At 35.5% G+C, this 24,599-nt stretch overlaps 1 protein-coding gene across 1 annotated transcript in view; it reads right to left on the reverse strand.

Annotated features, from left to right (window-relative positions):
- LOC579678 overlaps positions 1 to 24,599 on the reverse strand; it is a 51,647-nt gene that overhangs the window by 10,562 nt on the left and 16,486 nt on the right. Inside the window, exons 3-14 of the mRNA XM_794958.5 lie at positions 22,159 to 22,364; positions 20,503 to 20,665; positions 10,201 to 10,262; positions 8,811 to 9,523; positions 8,253 to 8,385; positions 6,945 to 7,094; positions 6,121 to 6,200; positions 5,487 to 5,616; positions 4,902 to 4,974; positions 3,033 to 3,106; positions 2,305 to 2,364; positions 1,603 to 1,723 (exon numbers count right to left, since the gene is read on the reverse strand). Of these exons, the coding sequence (XP_800051.4) occupies positions 1,603 to 1,723; positions 2,305 to 2,364; positions 3,033 to 3,106; positions 4,902 to 4,974; positions 5,487 to 5,616; positions 6,121 to 6,200; positions 6,945 to 7,094; positions 8,253 to 8,385; positions 8,811 to 9,523; positions 10,201 to 10,262; positions 20,503 to 20,665; positions 22,159 to 22,364 (1,965 nt within the window). The remainder of the gene's footprint in view (positions 1 to 1,602; positions 1,724 to 2,304; positions 2,365 to 3,032; positions 3,107 to 4,901; positions 4,975 to 5,486; positions 5,617 to 6,120; positions 6,201 to 6,944; positions 7,095 to 8,252; positions 8,386 to 8,810; positions 9,524 to 10,200; positions 10,263 to 20,502; positions 20,666 to 22,158; positions 22,365 to 24,599) is intronic.

Here is a 24,599-nt window from a genome sequence, read left to right on the forward strand (position 1 = left end):
TACCAAGAATAAGGAAAACTGAACAACAATTGACTTCTAAATGTCATTTTCCTTGATATTTGTTGTAGTTTGAGCGCATGTAGGATTCTAGTATTTAAAAAGTCAGACTTTTTAAATACTAGAATCATAGATGTAGTAGATTATGTATGGGACAAAAATACCTCTGGCTTGCCCATAAATGTGCTAAATACAGTATCAATACCCCTAATGACATCAAATTTAAAGATAAAGACCAGTTATGGTCATGTGATTACATTGTGAAAGAAAAGTTGTGGAATTGATCAGAAAAGGTTGATCATCTAGCATATAAGTATTGGCGTGTACTGCAAGGTTCTGGAATCATCAAAATAATGAGAAATTTGGCCCAGTCTTGGTAAAGTTACAAGCACTGTACACAGAAAGATGTATATGGGACTATGCGACACGTGCACAATATCTATCAGGTCCAAATAGATATAATAATTTACCAAATATATCAATTAGTAGGCGGTTTCTCGGCAAAATTTATATCATTACGTATTAGTCAAATTTCACCTGATTGGTAGTAAGAGCTTCCATTTCATTTTTTGAGAGGGGGGCGTTTCCAAAACTGGTCTTTACCTTTAAGTTACTGCCCTGCTGGTTATAGGCAGATGAGACGACACTCTTTCAAATTTCAGCAATTGTATCTTATCTTACTCCCATTACCATAGTTACGCAAACGCTCTTACTAAATTGAAATTACAAACATTGGAAAGTCCTCGAAATGACCTATGTGGTACTTTCTTTAAAAAAAACTCTATCATGCACAGACCAGTTCAAACAATTTATACCCCAAAGAGCACACAATAGAACTTTGCAAAGAACTAACAAGATCCCTGAACCCAGGTGCAAAACTAAACGTATGCAGAATAGCCCAATCCCTGATTTGATCCGTTCGTATAACAAAAGTTTTTTATGATTGTATTTAATATACTTTGAAACAAATTAAATTGTCAAATTACAATTTCATATTCCTAAGTATATAATGAATTCATAAATTTGAGGTCTGATTTTTTACCAAGTTAGTCAATGTATTTTTTATGACATGAAGAATGCGTTGCATATCTATATTTATATTTTAATATTTCTAATATTCACCTTATAATATTCATATTTGTCTTGCAATGTATCTCTGTATTTTATCACCATGGACATAATTGTTTTCCCTCTCTGTCCATCTGTCTCCTTTCACCCCCTCTCTCTCTCTCTCTCTCTCTCTCTCTCTCTTTCTCTCTCTTTCTTTCTCTCTCTCATGCTTTCCCATCTCTCTTTCTTTTTTAACTCAAATTTTTAAATTGAAATATTGTATAAGATTAATGGTATATAGTATATACACGCTCTTCATAATTATGTAGATTGTAGTGTGACATCTTGAAATGTATACTTGCTTTTTTCATGCAATTTACTCATGTGCAATTCAGTTACTTTTTACTGTGATATCTCTTGACATGTATAATTGTCTTCACCATCAATGTTTTATTCATGCACAATTCAGTTACTTGTAACTGCGATACATGGAAATGAATCAATAAATACCATTTATCTCTCTATCATCTATCCATTCTGATTATTGGTGCTTACCTTTGAGATCCTTTTGAATCTTTCTGAGGTCTTTTTCCAGATCTTCAAACTTGAAAAGACCTGCCTGAGTGACTTTACTTGGTTCAGGTAAGGGCAACGTTTTACTCTCAGTTTCCGAATCCTATCGATCAATCAAGAACACATAAAATCAGAAAATAGAATGATCCAGTATGACTATTACAACACATCAGAAAAAAAAATTGCACAAAGATGTCATTATTGTAATTGTAAAGGGTCCAAATATACTGAGTACCATATACCACTTTTCTGATTTCAAATCCTTGTAGAAGTAATATTTGAAGCTCATATTTTCAATATAGTATAGTGACATGGAATCCCTTACATCAAGAGCAAAACATGTTTTTGGCGATTGGTACACTTTAATTGTTGTTTGAAAGTACAGATTTGCATGGCGAGGAGTTAACTTAGAGAGTAGATGAACTGTCCTTTTCAGGACTTCTCAATCAACATGAAAGAATACAAACAATCCTTTGAAGGGCTATCCACATGGTTGTATTCTAATATGCTCTCTATCATACACTTTAACCAAGGTACCTGATGGACAAAATTAATTCCTCAAATGATCTGAGTGCCTAAAAAGTCAGACTGGTGAAAGCAGGAAGAATAATAACAAAGCTTGTAATGCAAAGTTGAGTAACAGACTTGGATAACTTACAGTAGTGATGTTTGCTGTAAACTTACTTTGTCAATTTTGTGAACATAGCAAGCGACAATGTACTCCAGCAGATTTGCGTCGTTGTTCTGTAGTAGAAAAGTCAAAAAGCAAAATAAATTAGAAAATGTATTGACAGAGACAGAGAGAGGAGAGAGAGAGAGGAGAGAGAGAGAGAGAGGAGAGGAGAGAGACAGAGAGAGAGAGAGAGAGAGAGAGAGAAAGAGAGAGAGAGAGAGATAGTGGGGAGGGAGAAGCAAAACAAAGAAACAACATACTGTAGAAGCAATCAAAGGAGAAATTCTGATATAACACACAAAGTCTGATAACAAACTTTAATATGAATATTTAATATTGTAATTAATCAAATACTAATTGGCAACTCTATGATTTACCTTGCACGCAGCTCCCCCATTTATTGCCAGGAGCAGGAGAAATTTGCCACACTCAACCCAGGTGATGTAAATGGGTAATTAACTCCTTGAAATGCTAGAGAGCCGTAATGGCACCCGTGCTAAAGATCGATGGTGCATTACAGGTGCTGTAGTATTATTTCATGTATTCATTAAAATCTGAGAAAAGCAGATATTACAGGCTTCATGAAAATGATATCCATTTTTATAATTCAATCAATAAAAGAAATCAGTAATGGATGCAATATGTGAATTCATACTTTGATTAATTATGATAATGAATACACATAGATTTCACATTAACATCAAAGTCTATAAAGTCGATAATGGTTTAAAATACTTACTGCACTTTTGACATCTTTCAGCTTTGGGAGGATCTCAAGCCCAAAACCATCCGCTTGTCCTCTTGTTCTATTACCTATAAACATAAAAAAATGACTTCTCTCTCAATAAAAGGGTTGAAACCATACAAAACATAACTCCCTCTTAATCCCAGGGTAAGAATATTGTGCAGAATCAGTTGTCACTTTGTGCTTTCATAATATTCCTGTGCAACGATCTAAGTTTATTTCTCAATGTCCAGTAAAAACTAGGTACCAATGTGAACAAGGATTATCATGTCGTCAATAAGGACAGGAAATGGGTTATTATGTGAGAAATGTGAGCTTTTTATAATACACATCATAATGTTTCCTTTAATTTGTGCCGATTGTTTTATGCCACTTGGAACTCATGGCAAGCCTACAACTGTACCAAATGACACCCATGGTAGATGGAAGATAAACATTGTTACGAAGAAGCTTGGAGAAAACATGTGGCAGCTTACAAAAATTTAACTACCGGTATATATAATTCTCAAGAATTATGGAAAGAAAAAAGACACAATGCTGCAAGAATCTGTCTCTCTATCCTTACATTCTTTCATCTTTTAGAATAAATTTTAATTGTTCGTCTTAACGTCATCCTCCCTCTTGTAGATGTTTTACGAGGCAACATGAGTTATGCAACAGTCATCATTCTATCTCCCAGTTCTATATCATATATAAGTCTTGCAAGAATTTAATGACACTTAGTTTCATATTTTGTAGAGTTCATTGAACACATAATATCTTTTCAAAAGTGTTAAAAGTTACCCAAGTTGGTCAATACCCTCTGAAAACTTTGCAGTCTTATTGACGTGTCTGATACAAAGTGATAAAGTCCCTTATATTGAGGGTTTTAAGGCTCAGCTGAAATCCAACAAAGCATTTCAAATATTTTAGAGCCGAGAAGAAAAACAAGTCCCCTCTTTACTGGTACATTAAAACAATTCTTGCAAGAATCTGACGACACTAAGTTTTCTACTTTGTAGAGTTCATTGACCACATATTTGGCTGAAAATTTTAATTGTTCGTCTTAACGTCATCCTCCCTCTTGTAGATGTTTTACGAGGCAACATGAGTTATGCAACAGTCATCATTCTATCTCCCAGTTCTATATCATATATAAGTCTTGCAAGAATTTACTGACACTTAGTTTCATATTTTGTAGAGTTCATTGAACACATAATATCTTTTCAAAAGTGTTAAAAGTTACCCAAGTTGGTCAATACCCTCTGAAAACTTTGCAGTCTTATTGACGTGTCTGATACAAAGTGATAAAGTCCCTTATATTGAGGGTTTTAAGGCTCAGCTGAAATCCAACAAAGCATTTCAAATATTTTAGAGCCGAGAAGAAAAACAAGTCCCCTCTTTACTGGTACTAGAGAGAGAAATGTGGGATAAGTTACAAACCAGAGAACAATCAGATACCATGATGTTTGAATTATGACACTGTCAACAATGTTATCAGTCTAAAGCCATCAAAACGTATCTAAGCTACAACTATGTGACTTAATTCTGATCTATGTGCATGTATTCATATCATTTCTTCAGACTCCATTATTGTATTCCTGTAGTAGTAATCCAATCCAATCCAATCCAATCCAATCCAGGAATTTATAAAGCACCATATATCTAGTTGCCTAATCAAAGGCGCTGATGAGACTGAAAAACTACCAAAAATGTCTGTTCATGATTCTAACTGGGAAAGACAAAAAAGCAGTGACTAATTGTAAGCAATCTAAAATAGGTGGTGGTGGTGGTGGTGGTGGTAGCAGTTGTAGAAATAGTAGTAGTGGTAGTAAAAGCAGTACATTAATAGTAGTATTCACTAGAAGGAAAAAGTATTCTTACCTCCATTCATGTAATTTCCAACTGCTAGCACCAAGGCAAGAAACTGCTTTACACTTGATCCATTTCGTAGATGCTAGATCACAAAATAAACACATGCAATATGTAATGAGAAAATGACAGCATTTCAATTATGGTTTGTCATACCATATCTATATGTGACTGTGTACATATTTGTTGATATATAATTTCTATTTGATGCTCCTAAAATAAAATGAATAACAAGAACCAAAGGTAATACAATGTTTATGATCAGTTAAAATCCAACATATTATTACTGAACATCTAGCTATATCTAAATATTAAATAACTTAAGAATGAAAGTAGTAAATTAATGCATCATGTAAGCTCTGAATAGTGTGCAGCATGTAAGGCACAAATGGTGTACGGAATTGTATGACGATACTGAATAAATAAAAAAAATCATTATAGAAATAAAGAAATTAATAAATCAATAGATAAATAATAAACAAAACACAAGTGAATAATAAATAAATAAATATAATGCCAGTCATAAGAACCTTAAAGCTTTCACACAAAATACAGATGATCATTTACAGTATATACATTGTATATACATGTATGTACCTCACAAATGTCCCAGATAATTGTAAGTCTTGATTTGACAGCCACTAGATTCTCTTCGAAGGTCGACTGGAATGTGATACAGAACACTCGATTGGCAAAGTCTGGTATCTCAGACAGCTCCAACAAGAACCTAGGTAAGGAAATTACAATTACATAAATTTTTAAAACGATATCGGAAATGATTATCTGTACATGTATGAAGAATTTACCGGGTACAGCAAGAAAGAAAAATCAGTTTATCTCATGATTTGCTAAAAGTATGCAAATGACAGTGTGATGTTAATTTGGTATACCGGTATGTGTCTTATGGTTTGTTTGTGCAAACTTATAAAGATGCAAATTTGTGTTTAAATGTGCTAAGACTATTGAAATACGCTCCACTTGCTTTGCAAAATACTGTCACAGGGACAAATCAATATCTTATAACCCTGAAATCAAAGAAAATATATATGACACAATGGTATATTACACTAGCTCTGATAATATTTCACATGTCGAGCTGACTCCTAAAATATGCTCGACAGCTTGTGTGATATACCCTTGCAGCCCACTAAGGGCTATTCAGTATTTACATAATCCTCCTCTGGACACTCATCGATCCAGTAGCAAAGGATGGTATATAAGGTATACATACTGTTCAGGTTTGTCCAGTGGTTTGGCACTTTCTTTCTTTGTGTGTTCTTTGATGATCTTTATCTCATCCGCTTGAGGTCTCTGAAATCATACAGCACAAGAAAGACAAAAAAGATTAAAAAAATAATGAAATAAATAATACTAATTTTTCTCTGTAAATCAGTTCACAAATGTATTAAAATTGTATGCATTTCCATTTTTAAAAAAATGGTTCTTTAATTTGCAAAAGGCTTCTTGATTTTCCAAGTCCTTCAAAGTTTCCTCTAGGTTTCCACAATGAAATCAAACTTCTCAATGGAGAAAGCAATGACCTTGAATCCACAAGGTCACATATTTAGAACCAGATCAAAGCTTTTATGCCTTCAATGCAATGATCCTCAATACTGTTACCATCTTCAAAGCTTTGTTCTTGAAGACTCACTTGCTTTCAGAAGCTTTTAAATAGATTGGTGTGTGTACATGTAGCATTCAAAGGTGATTTTTCACCAAAGCAGAACAGAAAATATTTATATAGTAGCTGTGCTATATATATAAGTTTATCTTATCATTATTAATCACTCAGTTCCTTCAAGATGTATTCTATAAGGTACTCTTGGCTGGTTCCCCAAATCACATTATCACTAAAATGATGATTATGAAAACTGTGAGATAGATTTGTAGCATCTTTGAAATATGTACACAATCTCTAGGAAATGATTAATTACCACATGGTTCAACTGAAATACAAATATGCACACTGCTAGAGTGATTATGACTTACATTTTATGCTCTGAAGAAAATTCCTATATTAACCATTTCAAACACTAATCAAATTTGATGTCTTACCATTTCATAGAGTGACTGAAGATTCTCCAGGTCTATGATGGACATATCCACGTTGAGAACAGCATGTCTGATGTCACTCATCTCAACGTGTAGACTGGACATGAAAATACCTACAGCCTGTGAACGCTTGCTGTCCAATAACTTTGCAACCTGTCAAGAATAACATGATATAAGATAGGGTGTTTACCCCTTCAATGCTAACTAGTTCTTGAACAATCATTATAAATAGTATCTCAGGAAACTGATTTTGACTTTAAAAAGCTTTGATTCAATGTTGAATTGGGGCTAAAATCTCCTCCATGGAATTAAACCTTACTGCTAAGGTACCTGTTCCTGTTTTGAGAAGAAAAAACATAGCTTTTTTTTTGTCCAAACACATTGTTCAACACTTATATTCGTAAGTTAGATTTGAGGCTTACGGCTTAATTTCTTCTGAATTTAAATTCACTCTGCTTTACAAAAAAAAATGGCAATCTGTCAAAGTAAAACAAGATATGCCGAGGAATTTTCTATTTCACATTCATGACACTGCATTTCACCAAGTCATCACTTGCAGGTTAGCAATGCTTTTTCCAGACCAAGAATCAGGGTTATTTGATAATACAGAGTGGAATGTTCCACTCCCTTGAAATGTCACATGTACATGTCTGCTGTGACCCTCACACAGAGGAGCTGGTAAAAATTTATTCCCAGCGTTTGAAGGTACAAAAAATATATTTATCAAGGTAGTTTGTTCATTCGTACAAAGAATATCAAGGAGTACATCATCTAAATAAGAAGATCCTTATTTAGCCAACTGATTGTCTCATCAGCGAGCTCTCAAAGTCCAGAATCACCATGAGGGGATTTGTAGATAGGACAAGCATCGATGACATGATCAAGGTAGTGCATTATCAAGAAAGCACTTGAAATAAGCTCTATTCTGCAGGTTCATTTGGACTGTTGGGGCTGTAGAACAGCTGTCTCATAAAGACTTGTGACTGATCAGAATAGATTGCAAATAAATTTGAGATTGATATCCCAACTTTGTAGATAAGAGGCGATGGCAAATTCGAGGGAGTGATTGGATGATTTGAAATCTATAACTTGCAACTTTTTATTGGACAGGGCCCTGATGTGCAACATACATGTATGACCAACAAGCACATGCAAGTTTTCTTTAGAAAATAACAAAATTAACTATAACATCTTTTATGGTATTTCTCCTTACATAACTCAACAGTAATGTCATCACCCTTCTCAATTTACTGGATACTGTGCCATATCCCCCCTCCCCCAATCCTTCTTATCGCAATAGCTTTTCTTTACCTGTTTGACTTTAGGCTTGCTGTAGTTATCAGACAATGGCTTCTTTTTCTTCATGAGCTTCTTGCTGAAGAGTAACTCAAGTTCTTCTGAAGTGACATCAGGTTCCTTCATATCCATCCAAACGGCTTCTTCCCTAATGATTACATCCATACAATATTGATTGATATAAATAAATTGAATAATCAACATAATAAATGTAAGTCATTCATACAAGAATACTTTTCAAGCCTCATTGATAGATGATGCACCAGGCTACTGAATTAGGCTTCTTAAAAGTCTTGACAATTGTGATTGGAATGAAATATTTTTCCATTCATCATACACCAAATCAATCTTACAACCTTATTTAATTGTGATTAATTTTCTTCATTATAGGATTTTGGCTAAACCAAACTATCCTTTTTGTTATTCATAGACACATGTAACGGAGAAGGCTACCCACATACGATGTTCACTTCACTTAAAGGACATCCTTTGTTGATCTATCTCATTAAGACGTCTATTGTAAGATGATCTAACTGAGACTACTGTAAATATGAGCATCCAAGGTGAGCTTACAAATTGTTTCCTCGTTGACTGGCAAGTTTATGAAGCTGTATTCTATTCCAGTAGAGTGGTTTCATGGGCACCGATGGCTCTATGATCGGCCTGGTTGGAATCTTCTGGGTGATAAGCATGGCCCTCCCAGGTACACCTGGCATCCCTGGAGGTGCAGGTGGTGGTGGTGGTGGTGGTGGTGCAGGATGTCCTAAGGCACCAGGTAATGGTGGAGGTGCTGGGGGAGGGGGCATACCTGTATGTGAGGAGTGGGCAAGAGGTGGTGGTGGCGGAGGAGGTGGTGGAGGGCTTGGCATGCCACCTGGTAATGGAGGTGGAGGTGGAGGAGGAGGAGGAGGAGAAGGCTGTGGTATCAGAGCACCATGAGGTTTCTCTGCCGGTGCTGATGGATGCAGCTCACTAGGAGATGTAGGGTTAGACCCTGTCTGTCCTTGATGTCTTGAAGGCTTCTGAGCTTTGTGAGGATGCTCTTGTGCCCCCTGCTCATGTGCAAATTCCTCAAACTTGTCAATATGCCTCTGCAAGGGTTCCCGATTGATCTCTATCCTATCAGTCTCAACGGCAACATCCACACATTGTTTGCTAGTATATCTGTATTGTTCTGCTTCTAGTTCCTTGACTCTCTTTCCCAGATCACTTAACTGATCCTCTAGCATACAAACAAGGGCAGCATGTTGTCCTCTTACATCAAAGACTGACCCTTCATGTTCAGTCTGGAAAAAGAGAAATATCAAGACCTTAAAATAGCACACAACACAATCGCCATTACAAATCCAAGCCAATAATGACATAGTTTAAAATATTATTATATTTGCTCATGCATAGAAAGAGGGACCAAGATACTCTTAGTAAACATATAAATTCACAAGATATGAAAAGAATGATGAAGGGAAAAAAGGTCTGAAACTTAATAGGAGAACGATCATCATTGTTTGGCAAATTTGAAGACATTCCTCTGCAATTACATCTTACTGAAAATATGTAATTCAATAAAGGTGAAATCTTGTCATATGCAATGTATCTATTGTTGATAATAAACCGCTCCGAAATCACCAATCAGTCTTACAAGGCTAACTTACATGTAGCTGATATAAATTGATAACCACAATAGTATGAGATTGCTTATTCGTTGTACAAAGAAAGAGGGAGGCCCAAAAGAGAGGAGAATATATAAGAAAGACAACTGGGAAACCAACATTCCTGTAGTATTCAAAATATAATGCTTGCAATGCAGTCAATTCAAATATGATATAATCCCCTTGAATTGAAAAATGTGAAAGGCTCCTAACAAAGAGATAAAATGAGGGTGTTCCAAATTTAGAAGTTTGCTTAATACAGGAGAACACACTATTCTTTTTAAATATAAGAAAGAGACTCGAATTTGACTTACGTTCAGACTCTCCAAAGCTTCCTTATGCTCTCGTTTCAGACCCATGATCAACTGCTGATGCTCTGTGAAAATGGAGAAAAATAAGGAAAGAATTCTGAATCTACAGGAACATGAAACACAAGTCAACTACCCTAACCTTCAGGTCTCTATGACTCCACAACCACCTCCGCAATGTCTCAAAAATCTCCATCGATAAACATCCTTTTTTTTCCTCCTCCCCTTCCCTCTCCTCTCCTCTTCTCTCCTCATTGCCTAAAGTAATAGTCCTCAGGTACAAAGGGGAAAGTGCCCCCCCAAAAAATGTCATGAACATGAATTTTACCACTATTTCTTTCCCTACTCTTCTCACTCCCCTTCCCCATTTCTCTGCTCATTTTATTTGCTTTTTCTCTCATTCTCTTTCTTTTTGTCTCTCTTCTTTCTATTTCACACTTTTCTTGTTTCCTCTTTACTTTAAATACCCCCCCCCCCCGGCCTCTCTCTCTCCCATGTCATAGTCGGCAACCTCTCACCCACTACATTCCCACTCAACTCCTCAACCCCCCCCCCCCCAATGGCTACGTCTGGCTTCTGCTTGCCTCTCTGTTCCAATCCCTTATTCTTTCCAACACGTAGGTCCATATTTCCAGCAATATTACTGCACAGAGGCTAGACTCACAAGATATTCACCTAAATGGACTACTGGTATCTAGAACAATTTGTCATCAGATTCAGAAGATACTGTTTACTTTGTTGAGGGATCAAATGTATTTAGCGGGTCAGTGGTTGGAATCGATAGTATGTGAGTGATCCTAACATGGATTCCTGACAAAACACCAATTGACACTTTGTGGGAGTTCGCAGGTTTTAAGTTTTACAATCTGTTATAAGAACTGATACATGTAGGTTGAATATCAAGGAGGTACTGAGTATCTGAAACAGGAGAACATTTCCTAGGGAATTGGAGGTCACAAATCAAGGAATGTCAACTATGAATAATTGCTTTCAGTTAGTTTTTATTCAGATTTAATCTTGTCCTGCTAACAAATGAAAAACTTTCACACTTGTAAAAACATCTACCGGTAATAATAAGTGGAGAAATAAATTGCTTTTGCTAGCATCCTCCTTAATTCTGAAAAACAGCTTTTACTTGCAATGAAGGGATTCATAAAATATACTAGAGACTACTTGAACTTGTTATAAAATTATGTAATTTTTCTGGCTAAGAAATTTGCAGCATTTTTGGTTCTTTTCTATTTTCTCACCTCTATTGCATCTTATGAAAGAAGTCAAGTACATATTATTATGGTTCTTTCTCTCCATGTAAGGTTAAATAAGAATCACCTATGCATCGTCTGATTGGGGTCAGAAGGGCTTTAACTTAAAAGTTATACAAAGTGAACACCCTTCAGACTTAGTTTGAACAGACAATATTACCAGTATGATGGTAAACAAGATTGATGTCTTGTGTTCTAATACAGTAGGCAACACACTCTCTCTCTCACACACACTCATAAATTCTTCTTAAAACGTTGATTTAACCCTATATTTCAAACCTCCTCCCTAAACCCCACAGGAAAATATTATTAAACATTTAATTTGCAGAAATCCTTCGTCAAATGCCACTTTTCAGAATTCAATTCTAAAACCATCTGCCTTACCATCACATTTCTTCTGTTGATTAAATTAAATATTTCATCCATATCAATTACATGTATTTCCACATTTCACTTCTGCTATTCATACATTCAATAATCAACACAAACTTGGTTAGATTATATTTTTAGCTCAAGTCATCTCCCTTATGATACAAGATCCCAATTATCATTATTATTATTATTATTAATATTACGCATAATCTATCGTGCAGAAATGTCAGCGGCACATAATAATTTCACAGGTTTGAGATCCCTGCCTCGCAACCATCTGCTGGTGCATGCATCTATATATGGTCCCACAGTTGATCAGTAAGACAGCCTCATAATTGTATATGCAGGAAATTAGAGTGGCTAATTCAGGCAGTGGTTGCCATTTGCTGGAGCTGTTGGGAAAGTGCAACCTCGCTCCAATCGATAGCAACTCAGTGAATTATCAATAAATGGCAGTCAACTGCATTACAGTCTCAGCATTCAAATGGATTTGAAAGAGGATATCACTTAATTAGCACTATGTTCAGTGTACATACATAATTTAATTATTCAGATATACCGGTACATGTAGTTAAATCTACCTACATGCATCAGTAGAAATAGATATCTATATATATATATATATCTCCTAACATAAGTGGTTATCACACACACTATACGTCTTAGTTCATTTAAATTCCTTGATCGGACGTCACTATTATTAATACTCCAGCCATACCAATGGGACATGGGGACACCTGACCAAAAAAAAGACTGAGAAAAAAAATTACATTTCACCGAATGACCATGATTTGGTCAGTTTGGAATCAGTTTGGCGATGTGACTAAGGAATACACAATAAATTCCAGTTTAACGAATCAATGAGGGTAGTATCGATATGTATCCCCGTCTCTGTATGGGTGCGTTTATCATCTTTTGCCACTCAGAAACAGCGTTTCTATCCATACATATTGAATCCCACTATCCGAACGTGATTTACGGGATGTCACTTTTATCAACTCGTCACGAGTCAAAATAAAGGCCTTGTCTCTGCGCAACTGCCGTTTGACCCGGGAAGCAGACAGTTGTTCGGAGGTCAACTAGGGCACAGCACATGGCGCACACTGTTTATTTGAAAAGGAAATTAGCCTGGGAAGGTCCAATATGTATGTGTATTTCAAAACAGCTTTGTGTTTATCATCTCTCAGAAACGTGATTCTGGCTCATTCTCACATTCAAAACGCACTTTTTTCGGCGGTTCAATAAACCCATATTTAAAGACGTTTGAAAACAGGTTTGCGTTTATCACCATGCAAATTTGCCTGAAACACGTTTGAAAACGCTGATTCTAGGCCTGAAAAGGGATGATAGATGCACCCTATGTCTGTCAAATAAAATCATACAAAGACCACTGTGACATTATAATCTTCATGTCCTAGTTCATCTGACTTGATTGATCAGCCCTAGCTCACCAATAACCTATACAAATACAATGAATCAATACGCCAGTTGTGACGACAATATTCATGAGCATAATTCATTGATTTATGTTCACCCGTCTGTATTTTTTTCTGTCAATAAAACCAGTCATATTTCTAGCTTTATTTACACAGACGTGGATTCTGTAACATTGATCTTTCTTGATCAGACCTCACCGGTACACAGTGCATTCAGGAACATAGAGGTGTGCACATACAACAAATCAATATGCCTATTGTCAGTACAACATTCATGTGCATAAAGTCATTGATTTAACCTTGACTCTGTTTTGCTCAGTCAATATAACCTGTCTGCAGCATATTTACAGAGCAAACTTCCTGGAATAAAGAAGCCATGGATGACTGCATCTTCCAATAAGTCATCTCAATGTTTATATAAAACTATATGACCACCAAGAACACTTCAGCTATTGATATCAGATTAAATTCACTAAATGAAGAATTCATAAATGATTATATCTCCAATAAACTCATGTCTTTGTTTGGAAAGAAATATATCTGAACACCTAGCCTAAGGAGAACAGACGTATTCTATGAAATGAAGCTGGGAAGGCTGCATGCGCATCTCTCCCTTCACTCATAATATCCATGTTTGGAAAATAAGACTATCTGACATACTCAAGCTAGAGAGAAAAGACTGAATAGATGGAGTGAGGGTGCATCTCTATTAAAGGTAAAGGCCAGTTATGGTCACGCGATTGCATTGTGAAAGAAACGTTGTGGAATCGATCAGAAAAGGTTGATCATCTAGCATCTAGCATCTAGCATCTGCAAGGTTCTGGAATCATCAAAATGATAAGAAACTTGGCCCATTCTTCGTAAAGTTACAAGCACTATACACAGAAAGATGTATATGGGACTACCCTATAGCTCACAGACAATGAGAGAAACAAATTTACCAAATATACATGTATGAATTAGTAGGCGGTTTCCCGGCAAATTTTTTATCATCATGTATTAGTCAAAACATATTCTTTCACATGATTGGTAATGAGAGCTTCCATTTCATTTTTTGAAATTGGGGCGTTTCCAATACTGGTCTTTACCTTTAAACAAAGTAATCTCTTTAGAGAACAAACTTCATGGACCTACCGATGAAGGAATGCATCTCTCATTAAATCATCTCAATTTTTACCTACACCTGTACCTGAAACACTTGAGCTTAAGAAAAACAAAAAACTATTTGGAGGATATAATCTATAGATCATAGAGACTGCATCTCTCAGTATATAATCTCAATGTTTGGAGAGAAAAAGACTAGTTGAGTACTTGAATTACATGAGAGAATAGACAAAATGTTTGGAATGGAATTTTTTTAAATCAATGGATGACTCATTATACAGAAAATCATCTTTCTATGTTTGGATCAGTGATTGGAAAATGCAACCTACACTGAAACACAATTCAGGATTAACCCTCATTAGAGAAAGAATAGCCCAATCAAACCAGAACAAGTAATCATCCTCTTCAAATGAGCCGCGGGAATCTCTCACCCTTCACTGCCATCCTGGGAATTCTGGGTTTAAATTAGCCATGATGGCCGGAGCCCTAGCTGAAATTGAATTTTCATATTGATCCCATCATAAGTATATGGGATAGAGAGAGCTTTCCGTCTAATTCATATATGTATGGGTTAAATTGGAAAGTGTATGAAATTGACCACCAAGTCAATTGACTTGTACTGACTGATGGGTTGTGTTGTGGTGTGATATATAACTTACGTTTCATTTCAACCGTACCAGCAAAACTAGAATAAACTAAATACCTCTATATTTTTTCCTTAAACAAATAAAATCACATGACTTTGCCTTATCAATTGATTCTGGAGTGCAAAAAAAAAGGAGAGAAAATAATAATTCAATGATAACTCTATGACATTTTCTCTTTAAAGACTATACGTATCTATGCTATTAATCCAAATGATATATTTGGTGTGTCAAACCAGAACACTTCGCATTTACCTAATAATTCTCCACAAAAATGAAAAATCAAACTACATTTAAGATCTAGTACACTCTTCACACAAATTTTGAGTATGTACATGTACATAAAACCTGAAGGGGAAAGGCTTCCTTTTGGATTAACAAAGAGCAGAAACAAAATCAATAAATTCTTTTAAAATCATATATCTTTGCTGCAAGTCCCTTTCCTTTTGACATAACCCTTTAACAATGAATATTTTGTCAATATTGACAGGCAATCCTAGCCTAGAACCATGTTGGAATGCCTGGTAGGATAAGAACTGTAAAGGTTACAGCTTGTTTGGGGGTGTAGCTGTGTCAATTTGATCGGGTTATGATGAGCGTAGGAATGTTTGCTTCAGGCTTCTTTATATAATAAGCTATGCGATGAGTATAGGTGATCATTACTGATCCTACGTACACTACAATAGGTTGGGTCTGTTGTTTGCCAACTACCTACATTGTACACATGTATCAATCATACATCTGGGATACGTCAAGTGTTGCTGAAATACATCAATGTCATGGTGATTGTATTTCTATAATCTGTATGTAGGTATTTCAATTTGTTTTTAAATCAATGAAATAAGGTAGAAATCCATGTCATATCAGCATTTAACTAAACTTTTAAGATATTAGTCAATTTTATGAGCATTACTTTAAAGATTTTATTAACGTATTCTATTCAATTAAAAAAAAAATTCTATGCAAGTTTTGTGTGCCTTGAATATTAATTTCTGTATACTTTTCTTAGAGAACACACCTTTCTTTCAATACAAAATGATTTAATGATTAAATTAGTAAAAGGGTGAATGGTTGAATATGAGGTGACCCGAAATATAAGCTTACAAATATGAATCCATCATCTATGACACAAATGCAAACCTTTCATCACTAAACACAGATTTACCCTAATAGGGGGGTGTTTCACAAAGACTAAGATCGACTTTAAGTTGGACTGAACTATGGTAGGCTATGTAGGCCACTGTTTGCTCTCACCATCATGATGTTTAGATCATATTTTTTCCTTCAATAATGAATTATCAAAAAGTTAATTCTGTAGATTTGTGACCATGATTTCTACGTCCCTTGAGAGACCAATGCCAGTAAATGGTGAGAGCAAACAGTGGCATGAATGGCCTGCCATAAGTCCAACTTAAAGTTCCATCTTAGTCTTTGTGAAACACCCCCGGGACTTTAAGTGGGCCTAGTCAAATATCAGGAAGACAGGTCTCTCAAGTATCAATCTTCAATCTTTGTGCTCAATTATTCCCTATTAGCTACATTTACATGCACTTTAACCTGGCATAGAGCATAGATCTTTAGAGTAGAGATGTTACCTTCTACCTTTCCTATTTGCACATTGGCTCTAAGTTAAGATCTTATTGTTGCTCTACAGTCTGTAGGTTCTCTTGGAATGTACGGGACATGAAACTGACAATACTAACTCCCACATGGCCCAGGGGAGAGTGATGTGAATTAGTGGGCTGGTTTCATCAATGCATGGGACTTCAGAATTGAGGAACAGCCAAGAAGATGGTATAGACATCAAAGAAATTTAACTTGCAATGAGCCAGTAGACTGTAAACTCGCATCATTTAACACTGAGTAACTGCCATTTTAGCTCTCGATCCAAGACAATTTCTTTTCAATAATAACTAATAATACAAAATTAAATGAATAAAAACCTTGTCAATCATAATTTCAATTACACAAGAAGTGTACACCTTTTACAACTATATAGCCATGCCATTCACATATAAAGAGAATGCAAATTACAATCACCATTGGTCCAGGTATTGCAAAGCATCATTGCTTTTAAAATATTGAATTTATTTTAAAAACGGGCGGCACCTACAGTTACAGAAGTGAAATGTTGATTGGCATGTGCATGTGTATTTACATGTAACTATTCTATGAGGTGTGAAGAGCCTTGAAGAAAATTATGACTAGCAAATCTTGCTATGCTATTACTGAGAAGAAAGAAAAAGAAGAAGAGATCTATGCATGCGCTTGGTTCAGCTAGCTTGGACAGGGATAGCCTAATAACGTAGGATTATGTTTTATTGTAGATTCTGAAAGTCTACCTGTGAATTTGTGACAAAACCATGAAACTTAATTGCTAATCTGACCAAGTATTTCAAAAGCAAGAACTAGAATAGCAGAATTCAAGGGAAAATGCACATGTTATAGAGGACCTGGACAAACACAATTTAATGAAGATCTCGTCTTAAAATAGTCAATGGATTAAAAAACTGATAATTACACTTTGCAGAGCCTCGCGTAGACATACAAACATATGTCTGCATCATGTTCATGAAATACATTGTAATTTGAATACATGCAATTATTTGGAGTTGATATAATGATGGGAGGCATGTAAAGAAATTGAAAGGGGAAGAAAGAGGTAGGGAGTGAGGGAGACAAACATGTAGGGAGAAAGGGGGAGGGGGAGGAAGAAGGAGAGAGGTGGGAAGAGTGAGAGAGAGAGAGAGAGAGAAACACGTAGAAAGGGAGAGATAGAGAAAGGGAGAGATAGAGAGAGGGAGAGGGAGAGAGAGACAGACAGACATGGGAGAGATAGAGAAAGGGTGAGAGAGAGAGAGAGAGAAAGAAGCGGGAGGGAGAGTTATCACACATAGTGCCTCAATTTTGCAGTTATAACTGGCTGACTTAATGTACATGGGATGTCATTTTTTATCTTTATTACTAGCATTCAAATATTATTCTCTCTTAGTCACGAAGCATCATAGCACCAAGAGCTTAGGATAATGATTTTTCATGCATCAACTTATTGGTCTGCTTATAATATCAAAATGAGACGAAAAGGAAAGAAATATAGAGCATGACTCACCCACAAATATCCATTATTTGTGAGGTTCAAGCGAGGTTTGTGTTCCCAGAGACACACAACGGATGAATAATCAACAGAAATTTGACTAGTGGGAGGGACAAAGGATGAACCAGAGGCCATGTATACAAGAACTAAATATTGTCTCTCTATTTTTTACACTTGGAAAACCATTAAGGACACCTTTACTTGTACCAATGCAAGTCATGACCACATTGCTAAAGGATGCTCGTAGCTCTATTATTTGAGAAATGAATTGCTATTTGTTTAACACTAAAAAAAGAAATACTATACAGTCTACTGGTGTGGCTGTCTACGCATTGTATATCACAATGGCATATTTTCTGACTGGTTGAATATAGTCCAAATTTAATATCTAATTGGCATCTTGAAAATAAGCCCACTAACATGCTTGATATAGCATATCCTCATTAGAAAAATCATCAAATTGTATTTTCATCATAATTACAAGATGAAATGTTTGATGTGTATCTTTTCTGATTAAAATAACAAGAAAACAAGGAACTGTTTGTAATAAAATTTTTGAATATTTCATTACTGAACCCCCCCCCCCCAACGCTTTCATTCTAGTCCAATATCCTACAATACATGAATATTGAACAAATTACAGAAAGAGCAGTACCGGTAGTCTTCCAGAAGTGACATTATATCAACTTACTTCCACACTGTTTGTTTTCATATATATATATATATATATATACACAAACATCATGTTTAAAATCACCCCTAATGACTTCCTTTTGGATTGAATTAACAAAGAAATAATTATTTACATCAGCCACAATTACTTCCTCTCATTCAAATCTTTCAAATAAGCTTGAATGCTCAGCTACAACCAACAAAATGTAGGTTGATTTGGCAGTGCAATAGTGCATTCCCATGAAAATTCTTTAAAAAATATCTGTCTGAGAGAAGGATCACTTGTGTTGTGAACACAAAGCCTTGACAGACAACCAATAACCAAATGAACTTCATGGCTCAGTACAAAGCCAATCATTCAGTCTATTTAGCTTGTGGCTTCATCTACATTTATAAGGTTTCATTGTAGATCTATGGTTTCATCAACTGACATCACACACTGATTCAAGCTGTTTTTTTTTATATGAAAGGCTTCAAACTTGATTATCCATGATAATCAGGTAAATTATGATCTTGCAGAGATGCAGTGCTCTGATAAAGTTTGTTCAGTGCAAGTAAACAAATTTATCATCTTGAATCTTGCAATAAAACATGCAAAATGTTTGAAGTTAAAGGAAATGTACAGCATTGGTTAAAGTCAAAAGGGACAAACTCTGGATTTCCATAATTTTCTTACATTTTTGTATACACCTCTGAAGATAAAATATGACCCCATTATGTTCTGCTTTGGTTGCATACACTTCATTGTGTGAATAAATTACGTAAAAAGTTTCTTTCTTTTGTAGTTATTAACTGGGTATTGTTTATGTAGCTTTCATTGGTATCAGTTAGCTTTATAATTACTATCTAATAAATGGAGGTGAATGTACAGTAGGTAAAAGAACAGACAATTCACAAGGAACTATCCATATTTACAGAGCTGGGAATTCCCTACAAATAACAAAATATTAAAAGAGGAAAAACTGAATTTTCCCACAGGACAGACAATTAAATAGCCCAGACTTTGTATGTCTGCTTCTGCCTCACAAGGCTTCCTGGTAAAATAAATCAATCATATTTCTAAACCATTTACATAAACCTGTATCAAGAAGATCACATTTCCACTAATCTTTGACCTAGATCAATACTTTGTATTATCTTTAACTTTATTCTATTAAATAATTGTAGATGAATGTCTTGATTTCATACAATACTACAAATAAATGCATGGGTGCTTCCTAATTGCTGTTCACAAAAATGTGCACATTCATCAAACGTGGGACAAATTATTGCAAACATTGCAATGTACTCCCACAAAGCCCTGTAACTATTCCCCAGGCAATACAAAGTTAACAAAAAAATGAGTTAGACAGAAACGAAGAGGAGGAAAAAAAATTGGACTGCATGTTCATATGATGGGAAAAAGGAATATAAAAGGTAGGAAGAGAGTGGGGGGGGGGGGGGAATGCTACAAAATCTTATTTGTTTTCTTTTCTCTCTGGCTAGTAAAAATAAGGGGGGGGGGGGAAGGGAAAACATAAAGTCAGGGCAAGGAGCTTCACATATACATGTACATTCACACAATCGTACATTGTACATTCACGATCTGGCGCTGCTCAGTGGCTGCCGGGCTCACGATCAATTGGGCAAAAAGAATTTCCATTTCGGTTTAATAGAATTTGGAGTGGACTATTAGGCTATTATTATTATTGATTTTTTGTCCCGAATCAATGTCTTCAACTTACCAGCTTCTGTGTATTTTCCACCAAGATTGTCATCATCTTCTGGTGACTTCTGAGGGGGCCATATGGGAGTGAGTTTGCCAGGAGATGTAGCTACCGAACCACTGGAGAGAGAAGACGAAGAGGAGGGCTGGTTCTCATGCCTCCAACAGTACATGGAGTCCAACTAGAGATAAAAGGAGGAGGCGGAGAAGGAGGGAATAAGAGGGAACAAGAGAGAGAAGGGCGAATGAAACTATGCCCTTACATCAGTTCTACAGATTTCATATTTCAGTCCTGAACAAAATATTTCAAATGAAATTTCTTTGCAAAATGTATGTGCTTGAGAGAACATAAGCCTGTTTGTGTGTGTAATGAAAATTCATCAAGATAAGCTTCTGTAACCCAACCTTACCATTTGGATGGATGGACTTCCCTCATACATATTCATACACCTTCTCATTCAAATATTATCCTATTAAATATGTAAAAAACATCTTGTCCAGTTATCCAGATCCATTTAAGAAGTAATAACAGATTAATGATATCCACAAAATGTGAGTGCCCTGATAATAACAGCAGAGCATGGAAACAAACTTCACAATGCTGGGTAATTTCTGTTTCAAAAAGAAAGTTTTACTATAATAGCCACATTTATATCATATTTGTAAATTGAAAAAAGAAACCTGCATGGATGATATATGAGCACATGTGTGGACTTTGATTAATCTCCTCGACCCTTCTTAGCAACAGTTGCCATTTAAGTAATCTAACGGGAATGAATTGATGCAATGTGATAATTTTATTGGATAGGGAAATAACCAAAGGATTCGCAACATGAAAAATACCCCCAGCTGTCATGGCTTGCATTCAGATGCTGTGGCTTGCCCAGTTTCCATAGCAATGTAGGTGAATTTTAGAAATTAAATATGAGAACAATTTATGAATTTGACAGCAGTAATAAAGCCTCTAGTATTCTAGTTACAGGAAAAAGCTCTTCTCATATACCATGTTTAATTGAATACTTCAGCAGACATAGTGAGAGTGTAATGGGCATTAAATATCATTATACATGTACTTGCCATTCTGTGCTTGTAACTTAAACATTTACAAACAATTACTGTCAGTGAACTAACGACTCTAAATTAAATAGCTGTCTCTACGGTTCTTTACTTGTAAAATCTTTTGAGAGTCAAGTTGTGAGTTTTTGAATCTTTACCTAGACATGTACATGTATATCAGTTATTTACAAGTCTATGTAAAGATTGAACAGCTCAATTTTTCCCCCTAGGATGTTTAGAAATACCATAACCAGAAACCACTGAAAATATGCCTACTTTGAATATCTTTGTCTTTAAGGGAGTGAGGCACACCCTAAAACCATAACTATAACCAGGAAGGATACCTACATGTATAACTAGGAGATATCAAAGGTTACCCACTATGATTCTTTTAGCTTGAAGAAAGATGTCCCTTATTGTAGATTACTTCAGTTGAGTAGAGGATACCTATAACATGGAGCTAAACTTTTGTACTTCATTATTACCACTACTGATTCTCCCGCATATAAACTAAAGATTATGCCTTTGACCTTGAGGTACTCCCTGAAGTTACAGGCTACCTATAACCAGCAAATGTACATGTAATTAAAAAGTTGCCAACTATTAATCAATCTCCTACCTTAAAGACGTCTGTCCCCGAGGCGCTCTCAAGGGGTTGTAGGATACCGATATCTAGGAGATTGGTGCAGAGCATGTAGGCAGCAGACTGGGCTTCCGAGATGGAGGATGGACTCATCAAACCCCCATCTTCCTGGTATGGAGGTGAGCAAGGCAAAGAGGAGCAGGAGGAGCAGGAGGAACAGAGCCAGTCTAGAAGGCGTCGACCTGGAAGGCAATGCATGAGATATTTAAAGCAATGCGCAACACTCAGAGTGACAAAATAACATCTACATGAGTTCAGAGCAGTGTCTGTTCACTGGCAGCTGGTATTGGAAATATTACGTCTGTAGATAAATCTAATTTGATTTAGTGAACAGTGTGCTATGGTAAGGACACTCGATGTCAATTTAACCAATCTGGAGCTCTAACCTTCCAATAATTTGATACCAATATAGCTTGTGATCATGGATTATAATCTAATTCCACAGGCTTAAAATTTGAAAGGCGAATTATGAAACCATACAGACAACATTTAAGCTTTAAGAGTACAATACATCAGAAAAAAAGATTTACAAACAAAAGAGAGAGAGAGAGAGAGAGAGAGAGAGACAGACAGACAGAGAGAGAGAGAGAGAGAGGAGGGAGATTATCAAAGAGTGTGAGAGACTAGAAAGGGAAAAAGAAACAAGAAACTAAGAGACACAATGGATAGATGGAAGGAGAAAGGGAGACACACTGACACACACATCAAACAATGTAGTTATGAATACACCAACAAGTTGTTTATTCCATGTAAAATGCTTAGAATTTCTATCTTCCTTTACTATATTCATTGTTTAAGTTTTTATTTAAAATTTATATATTTCATGTAAAGCTATGTATAAATGTTAACTTTTATTATTATTATTATTGTCATTACTATTATCTTTATCAAAACAAGCATTTGGTGATTTGATAAACCATAAAAAGAATTTGATAGTAATACTAATGTCACTTCTATGTAATATCTAAAATTAGTTACACAGAACAAATATCTGATGAAAATACTTTGTGAAGGGGAGGGGGAACCTCATGAAACACTGCATGAAAACTAAAGATTCAGAAAAATGTCATTATGAAAAGATACAAGAGCAGAGGAAGCAGAGAGAAGTTCCAGACTCAAATAACCAGGATTATGCTACATGTATCAAATTGGCAGATCAATATCAGAGTACTAAATACACCCTACAATCAACCTCAATATATACATGTAATGGCTAATCTATGTGATTAGGGGAATGAAACAAGATCTACATGTACATGGTATGTACAGCATATATCATATATGGTACATGTACTGCTATAATATACATTGTAGCAGTAAGTAGTTACACAATGTAATATGATCAATGATATTTTATGTAGTCTTACATTTCAAATGACATTATACACAACTGATATACCTTGTTTCAAACATCTGTACGGGAGGGGGGGGGGGGGGCAGGCAGGTGCTAAACATTATATTTTACTATTCAGTATCTTTAATACTCTACATATAGAAAAGCATGCTGTTAAATGTAGGAATTGGCTCATACAGTGGCCATCGGTAGATTCCACAGTATATGAAGTTAACATGTACACAATAATCACTTTTATGGCTCAATGGATTAATTAACAAGTATTTGTGAAATTGGCAATGATTTGAGTCATGGATGGTGGAACTGTCCTGCTGGTTTATGCATCTAATTGACAGTGTAACATCAAATATTTAAAAACATCCTAGTAAAGATATTTAACCTATAATGATTACTAGTAACAAAGTGCATGTTAAAGCCTGTCATGTTCTACTGGCTAAAACAACAAAAAGATGCACAAAATATTATAAGAATATCCCATTCCCAATGGTTCTTAATTAATTAATTTCTGTTGAAACTTTCATGAACTATTAGGGACTGTTAATTGCTAAATGTTAATGTTCATGTATGTTCTATGTTGTGATTAAAAAGATTTTTTTAATCAAAATACATTTATGGGTCTCAAGCACTTGTGAAATTCACCAAAAAGTTTCATGCATGCAAGAGTTTCTAGTTTTGTTGCCATACATGTACCACTAAATACAAATATAATTTCACTTGGTCAAGTGGCCCATCTGACATAAATACTATCTAGCCCAAAGGGTTAATATTTTCATAATGTGGTCCTGATAAAGGCCTTCAATAATTTCATCTTTTTCCCCCATAAGAAGTGTCTCCCTCCTTGGTTCTTTGCACACTCAAAATTGCCCCCTTTATTTCTTTGTTCCTTTGACTCCAATTTTTGCACATCAGACCACAATTTGCATTGAACAGTCTCCATGGTACATACATTTAAAAAAAATGTACCTTAAAACTCACATTGCATAAGACCACTATGGGAAAACCCAGAATGTACTCACAGCTGAACAATTGTCAATCCACCCCCAAATGCAAATCCCTTTGCAAA

Source organism: Strongylocentrotus purpuratus, unplaced genomic scaffold (genome assembly GCF_000002235.5).
Source record: "Strongylocentrotus purpuratus isolate Spur 01 unplaced genomic scaffold, Spur_5.0 spur5_scaffold_5, whole genome shotgun sequence".
Taxonomy (NCBI): Eukaryota; Metazoa; Echinodermata; class Echinoidea; order Camarodonta; family Strongylocentrotidae; genus Strongylocentrotus; species Strongylocentrotus purpuratus.